Raw genomic sequence first — 12,500 nt, forward strand, 5'->3', positions numbered from 1 at the left:
AATACATTCATGGAAGGAAAAAAAAGAGTGAAATCCATTTTAACAACTAAATATAAATAAGAAACAAAAAAAAGTGGTATCTACAAATTATTAGTTTTTTTAATAATGTTAGTATTTTACTTTTTTTAATAAAGTATTACTTATTTCAAAATTAAAATAAAAAATACATGTATATTACTATGGTTGTCGTTGACACACTTTTACCACGTGTTTATCTCAAATTTTGATACCCCTTCATCTATAGTTACTTCCTATGTTTTCCTCACAAATCAAGCAATTATTCCCATTCCTCAATTTATTTATTATTTGAATTTGTCAAAACCACAGTCTCTCTAATTATTTAACTTCAAATATGTTTTTAGGGAAATTCAATTTTTGTGTGTGATGATTTTCACTCACAAACTAGTTACAAACTCGTGCTTCGCACGGGTTGAATTACGTATTTTTTTAAAAATTGCTCTAAAGGAGAGATGTTCAAAGTATGAAACATTGTCATTCTTCGTAAATTTGAGAACGAAGGTCACATAATAAGAATTTTCGTTCTTCATTGTCTAATGCTAGTCTAGTGAGGAAGAAAAAAGAAAAAAAAACTTAACCAAGAAACACTTATTCTACATTCGCATGTTCGTCACTTGACCGAAATGCATACTCGATCAACACAAGGTGAGATGCGAATAAAATAAAATCAGTGTTTCAATTATTCACACCATCTAACAAAGAAAATGTTAGATCCTTATTTGCCTGAATAAAGGGCGCATTCTCTTTTAAGATGATTTCAGGACTCAAAATTCAATGCCTTATCTACCCTCACTTATTAAAAAAAATACAAATTTGCAAAATTTATTGTAAGAGAGTAAATACTTAAATAATTGAGCATATGTACATTTACTTTAAATAACAATTCAAAGTAAACAGGCTCTTCATTCTTGGTATGAATAACATAAAAGATTTGGTCGTGATCAAGTTCAGCGCTAAACCAAGGTGACCAAACCACCCTGATCAACCAACCTATGAAAAGCAGAACATCCATCAGAATATGTACATGGAATTGGTACAAAGCAAATTGGATTCAAAATGAGCAGAAATCAAACATACCCTGTGCAAATAAGTTTCTGAGTTCTTCGGAAAATCAAAGTTAATAACAACATTAACTGCTTGGATGTCTATTCCTCTAGTAAAAAGATATGTAAATGTTTCACATAAAGGAAGAGAAATGAAAACGATGAATTATTAGGACAATATATCTATATTGTAGGTTAAATATCGTTCCAAGCAACTTACGAAAAATAAATACACTGCCTGTTTATAAGAGGTTTTTTTAAGTGGTATCACTAAATAGGCTTATATGATCTGCAATCTCTTGATAATGTCTAAAAATGAAGGACCTTATGGAGTGCATCAGAGTGAACCATTTCTGGCTAAAATCAGACCAAATAGCATCAGCCTTGGGCCCTGCCTCCTTCAATGTTTTCACTTTCTCTATGAATACCAACAGAATTTCCTCACATGATAGACTTCAATTGTTAGTCATTCTAAATGACCTTAGATAAATATGAAATGGAAGGGTTCCCTATTACTTACATCTTTTCACGTGAAGATTTGTAACTATTCCTATTGGAAGGTCTGGAGAGTCATAACCCATCTACATCAATGCATACCTCAATTCAAAGTAAGGTAATAGTGAAAATTCAGGTAAGGATTATTCAAATTAGTGTTGAGTTATTGTGCTTACTTATAGATCTCATGGTTGCACATAACCTTCATAAAATTTGCAACCAGGCTCAAGTTTACAGTGTGTCATATTTATATTTAAAAATTACAATGCTCTTTAAATTATTATTTTTTTAAATTTGACCCTGAGAATAATAAAATTTGATATCTATAGGAAAATATAACATTGCATATCCTCAAAATGAGGGACTTGACATGCAGATACAATGTATAAATTATAAGAATTAAAGTTGCATACGTAATTCAATTATATTCCACTATAGTGTCACTGCACCTTTTAAATTATGTCAACAAAAATCTAAATGATAAGATATGGTTAAACTTTTATACCATGGCATGCTCCTATCAATAAAAATAAAACAAAAACATGTTATTCACCTTCAATTAACTAATATGAAACTAAACTTACATTGAAGGTGTACTGCTGAAGATTATATAGTGGCAGTGACGGAGGTGTGTTGTGAAGTATTGGAATTAAAGGCAGATGGATTGGGGATTGAACCAAGGAATGTGTTTAGCAAATTGGTAAGAGATGAGAGAAGTGATTCTTGCCTGACGGTAAATCATTATGCAGCATGTCGAGAACTTCAAGCATTGAGTGGAGGAAATTTGATTGGATTTGGGGAGCATACAGACCCACATATAATATCTGTCCTAAGGTAAATTTGCTTCAGAGATGGGACTTGGGTTTCAATCCCACCTGATCATACTTCTTTCTTCACAAGTGTTGGTGACTCCTTACAGGTAACACTGCACAGAAATGTCACTACTATATGGCACACATAAAAATCAAATATTTCATGCATATTGATCCTAATAATTAAACACCATTTAAAATAGTAATTTTAATTTCTAATACACTTTATTAGAAGAAAACAAACTTTGAACACTTTCATATATTGAGTCATTAAATGATCAGACTCACTTATGTCTATAACTTCCTTCGCACACTTGAATTTTTTTTCGAGCAATGATGTTTAAAATACGATTCACCTGCAAAACGCATGTTCAGCTGTTAGCTCTTCAGTTGAAGGCCATTTATGACTACCTTTTACACTCAAAAACATACCAGAGTTCATTTAAATGAAATGCAGGAAGGAGAGATACTTACACCAGGAGTCAGAAGACCTTCTTGCATCACTAACATCTGAGTTTCAGATGGCTCCTCCAAAGCCTATACAATAGACATTAAATTAACGATAATCTAGATCATGTTACAGAAACGAACGGATGAGCAAGAATAATGTCAATAGTACCTTCATGTTTCACAACCTATTTTTGTCACAAAAAGTAACTTAGCCTACGATTATCAATGCTAACTAATGAAATATTGAACTCTATAAGTTAGAATTTTTTATTTTACATTATAATCATACATATTAATATTATATGTAATAGTTAAGCCATTAGGTGCATAAATATGCTTCTATCATATCCTTGCAAGTGATCCAAAGGTATGTGAGTGTAGCAGGAGAGTGAAGAAAGCGAACACAAAAAATCCTTGAAACACAGATTATCAGCACCAATAAAGCTTGTTCTCCCTGTCAAGATGAAATAACTGAAGTCAGATGTATAAAATGCATCCATGTAGAAATTTAAATACATTTGTACTTCTATTTTTTGAAATCAGTCCCTGAGCTTTTAGTACCTATCTATATTCAATAATGTGATTAACACACATACTCATCAGAATTGGATACACATCTTTTTAAGAACAAAAAACATAAAAACACATATTTATAAGCAAAAACGTTGTCCCGAGTTTTACAGAGTGAAAAAATAAAACAACTGCAGTAAGTGAATAAGAGTTGTTTGACAAATATCAACTTTTTTAGGCAAGTAAATCCAATTCAAAAAGCATACTCCATACTCAGTCAAAAAACAATGCACACATATGATGGAACAGTTCAGGTTAGTTACATTTTGAGCTCAGCACCGACTTCAGATTTAACCTAAACAATTACCAAATTAAAGGAGTAACTTATAATAACTCGGTAAAGATCTCAACCTGGTAAAAATCCCAAAAGACTGCCCGTCTTCGAGTCCGAGTCCCATACGCACACAGAAATCATTATGAAATAAAATCACACATAATTAATCACAACAATCTACAAACTCAATAGTATGTAATCTTAAATAAGAAAAATGAAATAAAAACCTAGAGTCATTTTCTGAAATTGCCATATATGTTTGATCCAATTTCTATATAAACTATAAATTAGTGATGATGAAGTTGTTAAATTCAATATAAACTATCATTTATTAAAGCAACTTAATGGCACACAACCAAATATTAGATAAAGGATAAAAAAAATTAGCCAAACCAAGCAAATTATTAAAGCAACTTAATGGATGTGCATAATATAAAGAAAAACTGGGGTTATCTTTACCATTAAAGCATGACCACCATCACCAATGTCTGAAAACGAATCTTCCTCCCTTGGACCAATAAAATAGGGTTTTCATTTGTAAACAAAAAACATTGAATCAAACAGAATCAAAGGTAGAAAACATTAAACAAAATTAAAAAGTTCATAATCCCCTTCACCGGGAACATTTGCATCAGAAAGAATAATCTTCAGATATACACAAAAATCACAGTATTATACACTCCACTGAGACACATATACTGCAGCCATACAATTTTTTTGAAGAAACATACAGCAGCCATACAATTTAGATAACAAATACAATGAACTTACCTTTATGTTATTCCAACCAAGATCATTGTTCAACCTAAGATGCACATAGTACTGTAGTGCAACTGACAGAACAACAGCCATGAATTCAGTTCCAGGTGTGATGACATTTGAATCAAAAGTTGCTGATTCCTCTTTAGGAGGAAGTTTTCTGCCCTCCCTCTCAAATTCCTCTCGTAACCTTGATTCTTCAATAGCCTATCACACAAGAGAACACCAGTCAAAAAAGGTGAATCAAATTTACGCTTAAGCAAAATATTTCATTATTTTCCCGGTGAAATTAAAGTTGAACATGTATCACTTAGTAATACTACAATACTATAGCACTACTACAACTACTATTTGGCAACACTTGGTACTGAATCGCTTATTGCTGAGTAATAGCAGTTAGTTAAAATTTCCCTTCGCTAAAAATTCGCTAAACTATAGTGCCTATATTTTCTGAGCAATAGCAGTTCGTTAAAATTTCGCTACACTATAGGGCCTATATTTTCCTAGCAATAGCAGTTTGTTAAAATTTCGCTACAATATAGGGCCTATATTTAACAACAATTACGTCAAGACTATGAAACCGACATAAAAATGCAGCAGGATAATACCCAATAACAGAGTTTTCTATATTTCAATAAACTCATAAGTAATCAGACCAATGTGCAACATTGGTCTATGTACAGTTAATGGAAATCGCTGCACATTAATTAAAAACCACGAAAGATTAAATTCTCCAATTAATCACAAAATCAAAAGAATGAAAAAATTCATCACAACATACCGCATCAGATGCATCTTTAGCAGCCCTAAACCGAGAACATTTCTATCCATGTATTCTATCCATTTATTTTTGTATATGAACTGAAGGGAATGTGAGCGGTCAAAGAAAGTTCATATCTTGCCGTATAGTTTTTCATGTTCATAGCAATAAATGTTTGATTGCTTGCTCTGAAGTGATTCCTCCTATGTGTTTTTACTGTTTTTTTATATCTCCGGCGAACGGTGGAAAAAATAAAGCGTCAGAAGTGGATTAAAATCTATATGATTTAAGCAATTATCACAGCTAGCTTTGGCCTTGTCATTAGAAACAACGCCAATTTTTTCAACGGCCTCAACATCCGCATGATTATCATAGCAAGGTTTCTCCTCATCATCAGAAGAGATGTCTATGACATCTTGTTCAACCTTTTCATTATAAAGCAGGAAATGGATAACGTATAAATTTATAGTGAAAAGAAAACAAACATGTTTAGCTGCAGAGCAAACAGAAAGTAAGCTGGATAAAACAATCTGAGTGCTGGGTAGTATTCGTCTATCTAATCTAAGAACAAAATATTCTCAAAAGATCAAGAAACTCACCCAATCCATGTGTGGTTCATATGCGTATATGTATCCGATCAATTTTGACTTCATGGACTTCGATTGCCCGAATAAAGACCAACAAATTTAATATCATACAGAGGAGTTGCATTGCTTGGTATATTGCAGTCACCTATTGAATCAACAACAAAACTGTCAAAATCTAACATATTTAATGATAATTATTCTCTTCTTCTTCTGATAATAATAATGTTGCATTCAATATCTTCCTAGCCTAATAAAATTCATGGTCTTATACTCCTTTCAATTAAGAAAAACACAAATACAAACACACACAAAAACAAATTCAGCCGTGTAAGTAGAAAAAAGTGTTTTCAATTGTAGATCATGGAATATAGCAGTTTGTTCAAATTCCACTAAGCTACAGTGTTTCATAGCTACTATTCAACAAAACTTTGTTCTAAATAGCGTATCACGAACCAATAGCAATTTATTAAAATTTCATAGCACTGTAGCTGCTTTTTTTACATTGGTAGAAAATATATTGGGGGCATACGCGCAATGCATATGACCAAATACACAATTAATGATTCATTTCTTCATCCAAGTGTCTACTACATTTTTTAGTTTTAGGTTTGATTAAAGTAGTTATCCATGTTTAGTAGTAAATTACATAATAATGCATAAACTAATAATGAATGAAACCTGAGAAGCAGCCTGCAGGTTCAGGACCATACGCTAACAATGGAGGAATCATGAGTTTGCGTTTCCCACCTACGTAAAAGTAGTAGATAAATTTAGCAAGTGTCGTATGCCATGAATCAATTAAACTTAAACACTTTAAATTTAATTTAATACCTATCCGCATTGGAGGTACTCCTTCACCCCAAAAAAATGATCAAATTAAGCTAGAGTTTTAGAAAAAAATAGAAAATGAAAATAGAAAATCATACATCGTAGAAATTCAAGCCATGACTAAAAACCAGGATTATACCTTCAGTTTGATTGCCTCTCCAATATCATTTATTTGAACTCTTTCAAACTTGATGCATAAAACCTATCAACAAACAAAATCAGAGATTAAAAATTGAATAAAATATGTCAGCATATATTTAGTTAGTCAAAATTGCATGCCTTGCATATTGGGACCGATAGTAATTAGAACAAAACAATCCAAACAAAATGGTCACAAATTTTTACCCAAATTAGGACAAACCAAATTCAACTCAAACAAAACAGAAACAAAATCTTCAGGGCCAAGTAAAACTAACAATATGATTCATTTTTCTATTGAGACATTTTCTCAAACACTTTGTCAGTGTTCAATTTCACAACAAAAAAAAAATCAAACCAAAAACCCTTTCTGTTTGGAAAACAACGTCGGAGAAATCACAAAAACAACTTTCTGGAAACATGCAACCCAAATTACAATCAAAACCAAATAAATTTCTGGAAAAACAAAACCTTTGACATGCAATCACATATCCAAGAAATCAACAAAACAGAAAACACCAAAAATTCATTCAATCATGATTTTTAAATCACCAAAGGATAAAGATAGTACCTTGATTGAAGAAGAAAACGATGCTTTGATTAGGCATGGCAATGGGGCAGGGTGGGGACGGGTTTTACCTTCCCCATCCCCATACCCTATTCTTATATACTTACCCGTTACCCTACCCATACCCAACGGGGGATGAGAAATCGAACCTCATCCCCGTCCCCAACGGGTTCGGGGATCCCATCTCCATCCCCGTACCCTCAGTGAATTATTTTTTAATAAATTTTTTTTTCCAACCCCAGTGGCAATTTTGTAAAGCATTATGTTCCCTTTAACATTTTCTTAACATAATGATTTGGTTGCTCCTTTAAAAATCAAAGGCAATTTTTATAACATGGGAATTATTAAACCAAATACCATAACATGATCTTGGATTGTGTTTCTATTTATATAAAAATGGGTAAAAAAATAATTTTTTACATTTGGGACGGGTATGGGTATGGGTTCGGGGTGGGTACATATAACCTCGTTACCCGTCCCATACCCGTGTTTTAAAATCGAGGAAAACCCAAACCCATACCTAAACCCAGTCAAAGCGGGGAAAACCCGTCAAATCGGGGTGGGTTTGGGCGGGTACCCATGGGGACGGGTATTGTTGCCATGTCTAGCTTTGATGAAGAAGAAAAGTAAAGGGACGAAACCGTGTTGCTCTGAAGCCATGGAACACGGATTTTTTTTCCAGAGAGAAATGAAGAAGGAAAGAATCCTGTTACTAACCATATAGGAGGAAAGGCAATTGTATGTATGAATAGCTATATATAGGGTAAAGAGTGGTGAGGTGTCAATAACAAAATTTTATCAAATAGGAAATGACATCAATGACCTTCAATGCACTTATCAAGGGCAAAATTGGAATTATCAAGGCCTTGTTTTGTTTAGAATAAGTTAGTAGATCTAGAAAACAAAAATATGAGACTCCCTCCCTCGTAAGCATGAAATTAACAAATAAAAATCAAAGCCAAGAAAGAACCAAAAATAGGAAATAAAAAATGAAAATATGTAAACAAATTAAATGAAATAATATTAAAGTTTCATATTCTGACTATGTAGTGTGTGACTTTGTCTCCGTCGTTGCGACCATGCATTGACACTTTTGCAACCCTCCCTTTGGTGGCAATTGAAAGTAAATGAGTGAGATATACAACAAATATAAAATGAAAATAGAATAAATAGGAAATAGAATATTGAAATAGTGCTTCAATCATTAAGAATTAAAAAATGTTTGTAATTCGTTCTTCTTAAAGAAGTGGGCAAAGGGCTTGATGTAAAAAAAAAAAGCCAACAATGCATAACTTTGGGCAGAGGGCTTGATGTAATTGTGTGGGATTTTATGCCCCTTGATAATAGAATAATTTAAGTGTTTGGCGGTACCATGATGATGAATTCTCCGGGGATCAAATTTATGAAAAAGTCTATCTTCACATGTTTGTTGTTCTGCGCACCATACATATGATCAAACTTAATAGATGAGACGGTAGTAGTTTATTTTGTAACCGTCTAAGCATTTTTTTTTGTTGGAAAGAAATCGTCTAAGCACTTGCATGCCATGAAGGGTGTAAAGTGGAATTATATTTTCATTTTAGGGGTAAACTTGGAAGAAGAAAAAAAAGGCTACATTAAAAGCAAAGTATTGCCTTTATTAATAGGTATAGATGACCCTGCTACAAATTTATATATATTGCCTCCACTATTCAAAATTTCTAGCTCCGCCACTGGTTGTGTCCCAGTAAATTTTTTCAGCAAATGGTTTAGTCCCTACTAAATTCAATTTTGTTTAATTATCCTTAAATCTTTTTAATGACTTTTTGCCAACATATTTAAAATATTATAAAAAAGTTCTTTTACAAAAAAATAAAACTTTTTAACACAGAATGAATTAAATATAAATTTTTTAAACGCAAAAAGTTCAAGATAAAAGGACTGAAAATCTGGAACTAGAAATTATTGACCTCATTTTTGGCGGATAAAATTTTTATAATATTTTAAACATGTCAAAAAAATTATTAAAAAATTAAAAGTTAAAGAATAATTAATCATAGGGTTAAATAAATTTTTGGTCCATATAAGTCAATTTCGTTTTTAGTACTCATAATAAAAAATAAAATTGACATATTTTGGTCACTATAAAAATTTTCAACATGTAGTTTTAGACTTTAGTCCATGTTAAATTAAAATTTGTTAAATCATGCTTAAACTTTTAATTTTTTGAATTATTGTTTAAATCATTATAAAATGTTCCTCCACAAAATATTAGAACAAAATTTGATTTTTAGGTCAAAATTATCATTAGTTTTATCTTGAAAATTTTGACATTTAAAAAACTCATATTTAATTCATTACATGTTAAAAAATTCTAATTTTTTTATAAAAGAGCTTATTATAATGTTCTTAACATGTCTATAAATAATCATTCAAAAATTTAAAGGTTTAAGTATAATTAAAAAAGAAACTAACAGTGACTAAAACTACGTGCTGGAAAATTTTATAGGGATTAAAAAAACATGTTTTTTTTTATGAAGACTAAAAACGAAATTTGATATATATTTATAGGGACTAAAAACCTATTTAACCCTTGATCAAATTTGAATTGAACATAAATTAAAACTACATATTTGAAAATTTTATAAAGACACAAACTTGTCATTTGTTTTTGTACGAGGATGAAAAATGAAAGTTAATAACATTTTAGAGACGAATTTTTTTTTTGAACAACAAAATTTTATTAAAAATCAGGTCTCTGCACAAGACGAACAGAGACCGGTGTTACATAAAGTACAAACTAGGGCGCCGTACATAGGCGGAACATCCGAAAACAAACACCAACAAAGACACTCCTGCGATCATAGTTGTCAAAGCGGAAACGCGGCGCGACGCGGCCACCCCAAAAATTGATGCGGCGAGGTATGCGGGCGCGACGCGGGGGCTATTACATGACGCGGACCCTAAAACTAAAAATTATATTATTAATAAAGGACCAAGAAATTATGGAAAATATTATATTTGGTATTAGTATAAATGAAAAATTAAAGATTTTAGTATTAAATACTATTATACTTAAATACTTTTAATGTTAAAATACTATAATGTTAGAAAAAAAAATATTAAAATTCATGAAAATACTAAAATACCATATATTACTACTATTATTTTATTGCTCAAGTAGTGGTCTATTAGTTTTTATAACCATTATTGATCTATTATTAATAAATAATACAGCATTCATAATGTTAAATTAAAAAACTAATTAATTTACGAAATATGTCTGAAAATATTCATAATGTTAAATAATCTACTTAAATACCATACTATGTATTATTTATTATTCCTACAAAAATAATAGTAATAATTATTATTATTAATTTAGTCAATCCCATTATTATTACTACTGTATTATTATGAGTTTTGACTTTTTAAAATCAATTAGCAATTATTAATAATTATTAAAAATCAAAACGAATTTAAAGCTGTTTAATAGAGAAGAATCAGGAGATTCAATAAAAAAAAATGAGAAGAAAGCAAAACGACAAAAAATAGGAAGTGTAGTGGGTTTACAGCTGTGAAGCAGAAAATGCCTATCCAGTCTTTCACGTGACTAAAAGGTGTTTTTTCAAATTTTTTAAAACAAAAAAAGAAAAGAAAAACTGCATCATCGTTTTAACAATTGACAACTATGATCTATCCCGCTTCCTTCTTCCTTCTTCCTTCTCCTTCCTCTTCCTCTTCCTCTTCCTCTTCCTTCTCCTTCCTCTTCCTCCTCTACAGATCTCACCGGATCTAACCGAAAACAACCACCAAAAACTCAGATCCGGTCGTTTTGTGCTCAGATCTGGTTGTTTTGTCACCGGATCTAACCGGAAACAACCACCAAAAACTCAGATCCGGTCGTTTTGTGCTCAGATCCGGAAAAGCGGCCGCTTTGACCCGCTATCGACCCGCTCCGCTCCGCTATCGTTTTTTCACAAACGCGCTGCGCGGTGGCGTTTTGTAGCGGAAGGCTGATTTTGGCCGCTCCGCGCCGCGATAGCGTCAGGAGCGGCCGCGTTTAACAACAGAGCCTGCGATCAACACCCATAAGGACAACACCCACTAAAATTAACATCACCCCCTAAAACTAACTCCTATACTTACCAACCACTGAAAAAACGACATCTATAACACTCGTCGCCACTACTCACCTCAAAAGAACACCCTTGTAAAAGAGAACCTAGTCCTCATCACCAACAACGAGCCACATCCAAAGAACACCTTCTCTAAAGATCATTCAGCTTCCACCACCGCGCAACCTCCGGTCCACCGAAGGAATACCAAAAAAGCCCAAAACCAAACTTGAATTAGGGAACTGACTCCCGATCTCGAATCAAAAGCGATCGGCCCACAAGATTTCAGAACCAAATCAGAAAGGTACCCCTTTACCCCGGTCCACCAGAGAAACATCGTAGCCAACCAAACAATAACGCCGCTAGACGCCAACTCCCAATCTCGAAGCAAAAGGAGCGGCCCATCAGAATCCAACAAACAATAAGTAAGACAAACGACATGGCTTGCGGTGGAGCAAACATCAATCAAGAAGAAAAAAAGTTCAGCTCGAAGGACAGACACCCTCAAAACACCCTAAACTCAAACAAGAGTTAGCGACTACGAATATGGACCCGAATAACAGAGGCGGATCTAAAATAAATTTTTACTTGGGCCTAATCTATTTTTATCAAATAGTTTAGTTATTAGATTTACACAATTTAAGTGTGAAGAAATGATAATCCCGACCCCGACTAATAATATCCTTGATAACTAATAAATGAGTTACCTTTGACACTTCAATCTAATTTAGGTAGAGATAACGTGGAATTTGCATAAATTAAAAAAGATAACATACAATATTCCCTAAAAAAAAGAAGGATAACATAGAATAGTTGGCCTGATGATGGACTTAGATTTCTCAGAATCGTCGCCAGAATCATACTAAGAAAATCTTCCTTTTTTTGAGAGGAAGAAAATCTTCCTTCTCATGTTATATGTCGAAATGATCTGATAGACGTGCACTATGCAAATTTGACGTTTTATGCATGAAAAAGGATAAAATATGTAAGAATCTCCCTTATCCCTCAATGTGTACCTAGTATCCCACACACATGCCCTCTAAATCACATGTTTGCCTCAAATAAAAAATCATTAAGAAAAAATACTGAGGATCAAAAATT

At 32.5% G+C, this 12,500-nt stretch overlaps 1 protein-coding gene across 2 annotated transcripts; it reads right to left on the reverse strand.

Annotated features, from left to right (window-relative positions):
• Positions 1-773: 773 nt before the first annotated feature.
• Positions 774-7,514, reverse strand: LOC146908385 (5'-3' exoribonuclease 3-like). 2 transcript variants are annotated; one of them, XR_015019565.1, is made up of 8 exons: positions 7,306-7,514; positions 6,736-6,798; positions 6,447-6,515; positions 5,781-5,913; positions 5,203-5,606; positions 2,843-4,628; positions 2,657-2,724; positions 774-2,481 (listed from the first exon to the last, which is right to left on the reverse strand). XR_015019565.1 is itself a non-coding variant. In XM_085727307.1 (7 exons), exons 3-5 carry the CDS (start codon positions 5,832-5,834, stop codon positions 4,141-4,143), a joined length of 279 nt encoding a protein of 92 aa, XP_085583433.1. In that variant the 5' UTR covers positions 5,835-5,913; positions 6,447-6,515; positions 6,600-6,629; the 3' UTR covers positions 774-1,658; positions 3,740-3,767; positions 4,122-4,140. The 2 variants fall into 2 exon arrangements, 1 of the variants encoding a protein (XP_085583433.1); XM_085727307.1 differs by lacking the exons at positions 2,657-2,724; positions 5,203-5,606; positions 6,736-6,798; positions 7,306-7,514 and adding an exon at positions 6,600-6,629 and having other exon boundaries at positions 774-1,658; positions 3,740-3,767; positions 4,122-4,170; positions 4,434-4,628.
• Positions 7,515-12,500: the final 4,986 nt, after the last annotated feature.

This window comes from Medicago sativa, chromosome 7 (assembly GCF_051527215.1).
Source record: "Medicago sativa cultivar Bolivia chromosome 7, Bolivia_mono, whole genome shotgun sequence".
Lineage (NCBI taxonomy): Eukaryota > Viridiplantae > Streptophyta > Magnoliopsida > Fabales > Fabaceae > Medicago > Medicago sativa.

Coding starts and splice junctions, on each gene's coding strand:
- LOC146908385 (XM_085727307.1), bottom strand. CDS start 5,834: ATGAAGTCAAAATTGATCGGATACATATACGCATATGAACCACACATG. Junction 4,629..5,780: donor ATGAACCACACATGGATTGG/GTGAGTTTCTTG, acceptor CTTGTGTGATAG/GCTATTGAAGAATCAAGGTT. Junction 4,171..4,433: donor TTGGTTGGAATAACATAAAG/GTAAGTTCATTG, acceptor TATTGGTCCAAG/GGAGGAAGATTCGTTTTCAG.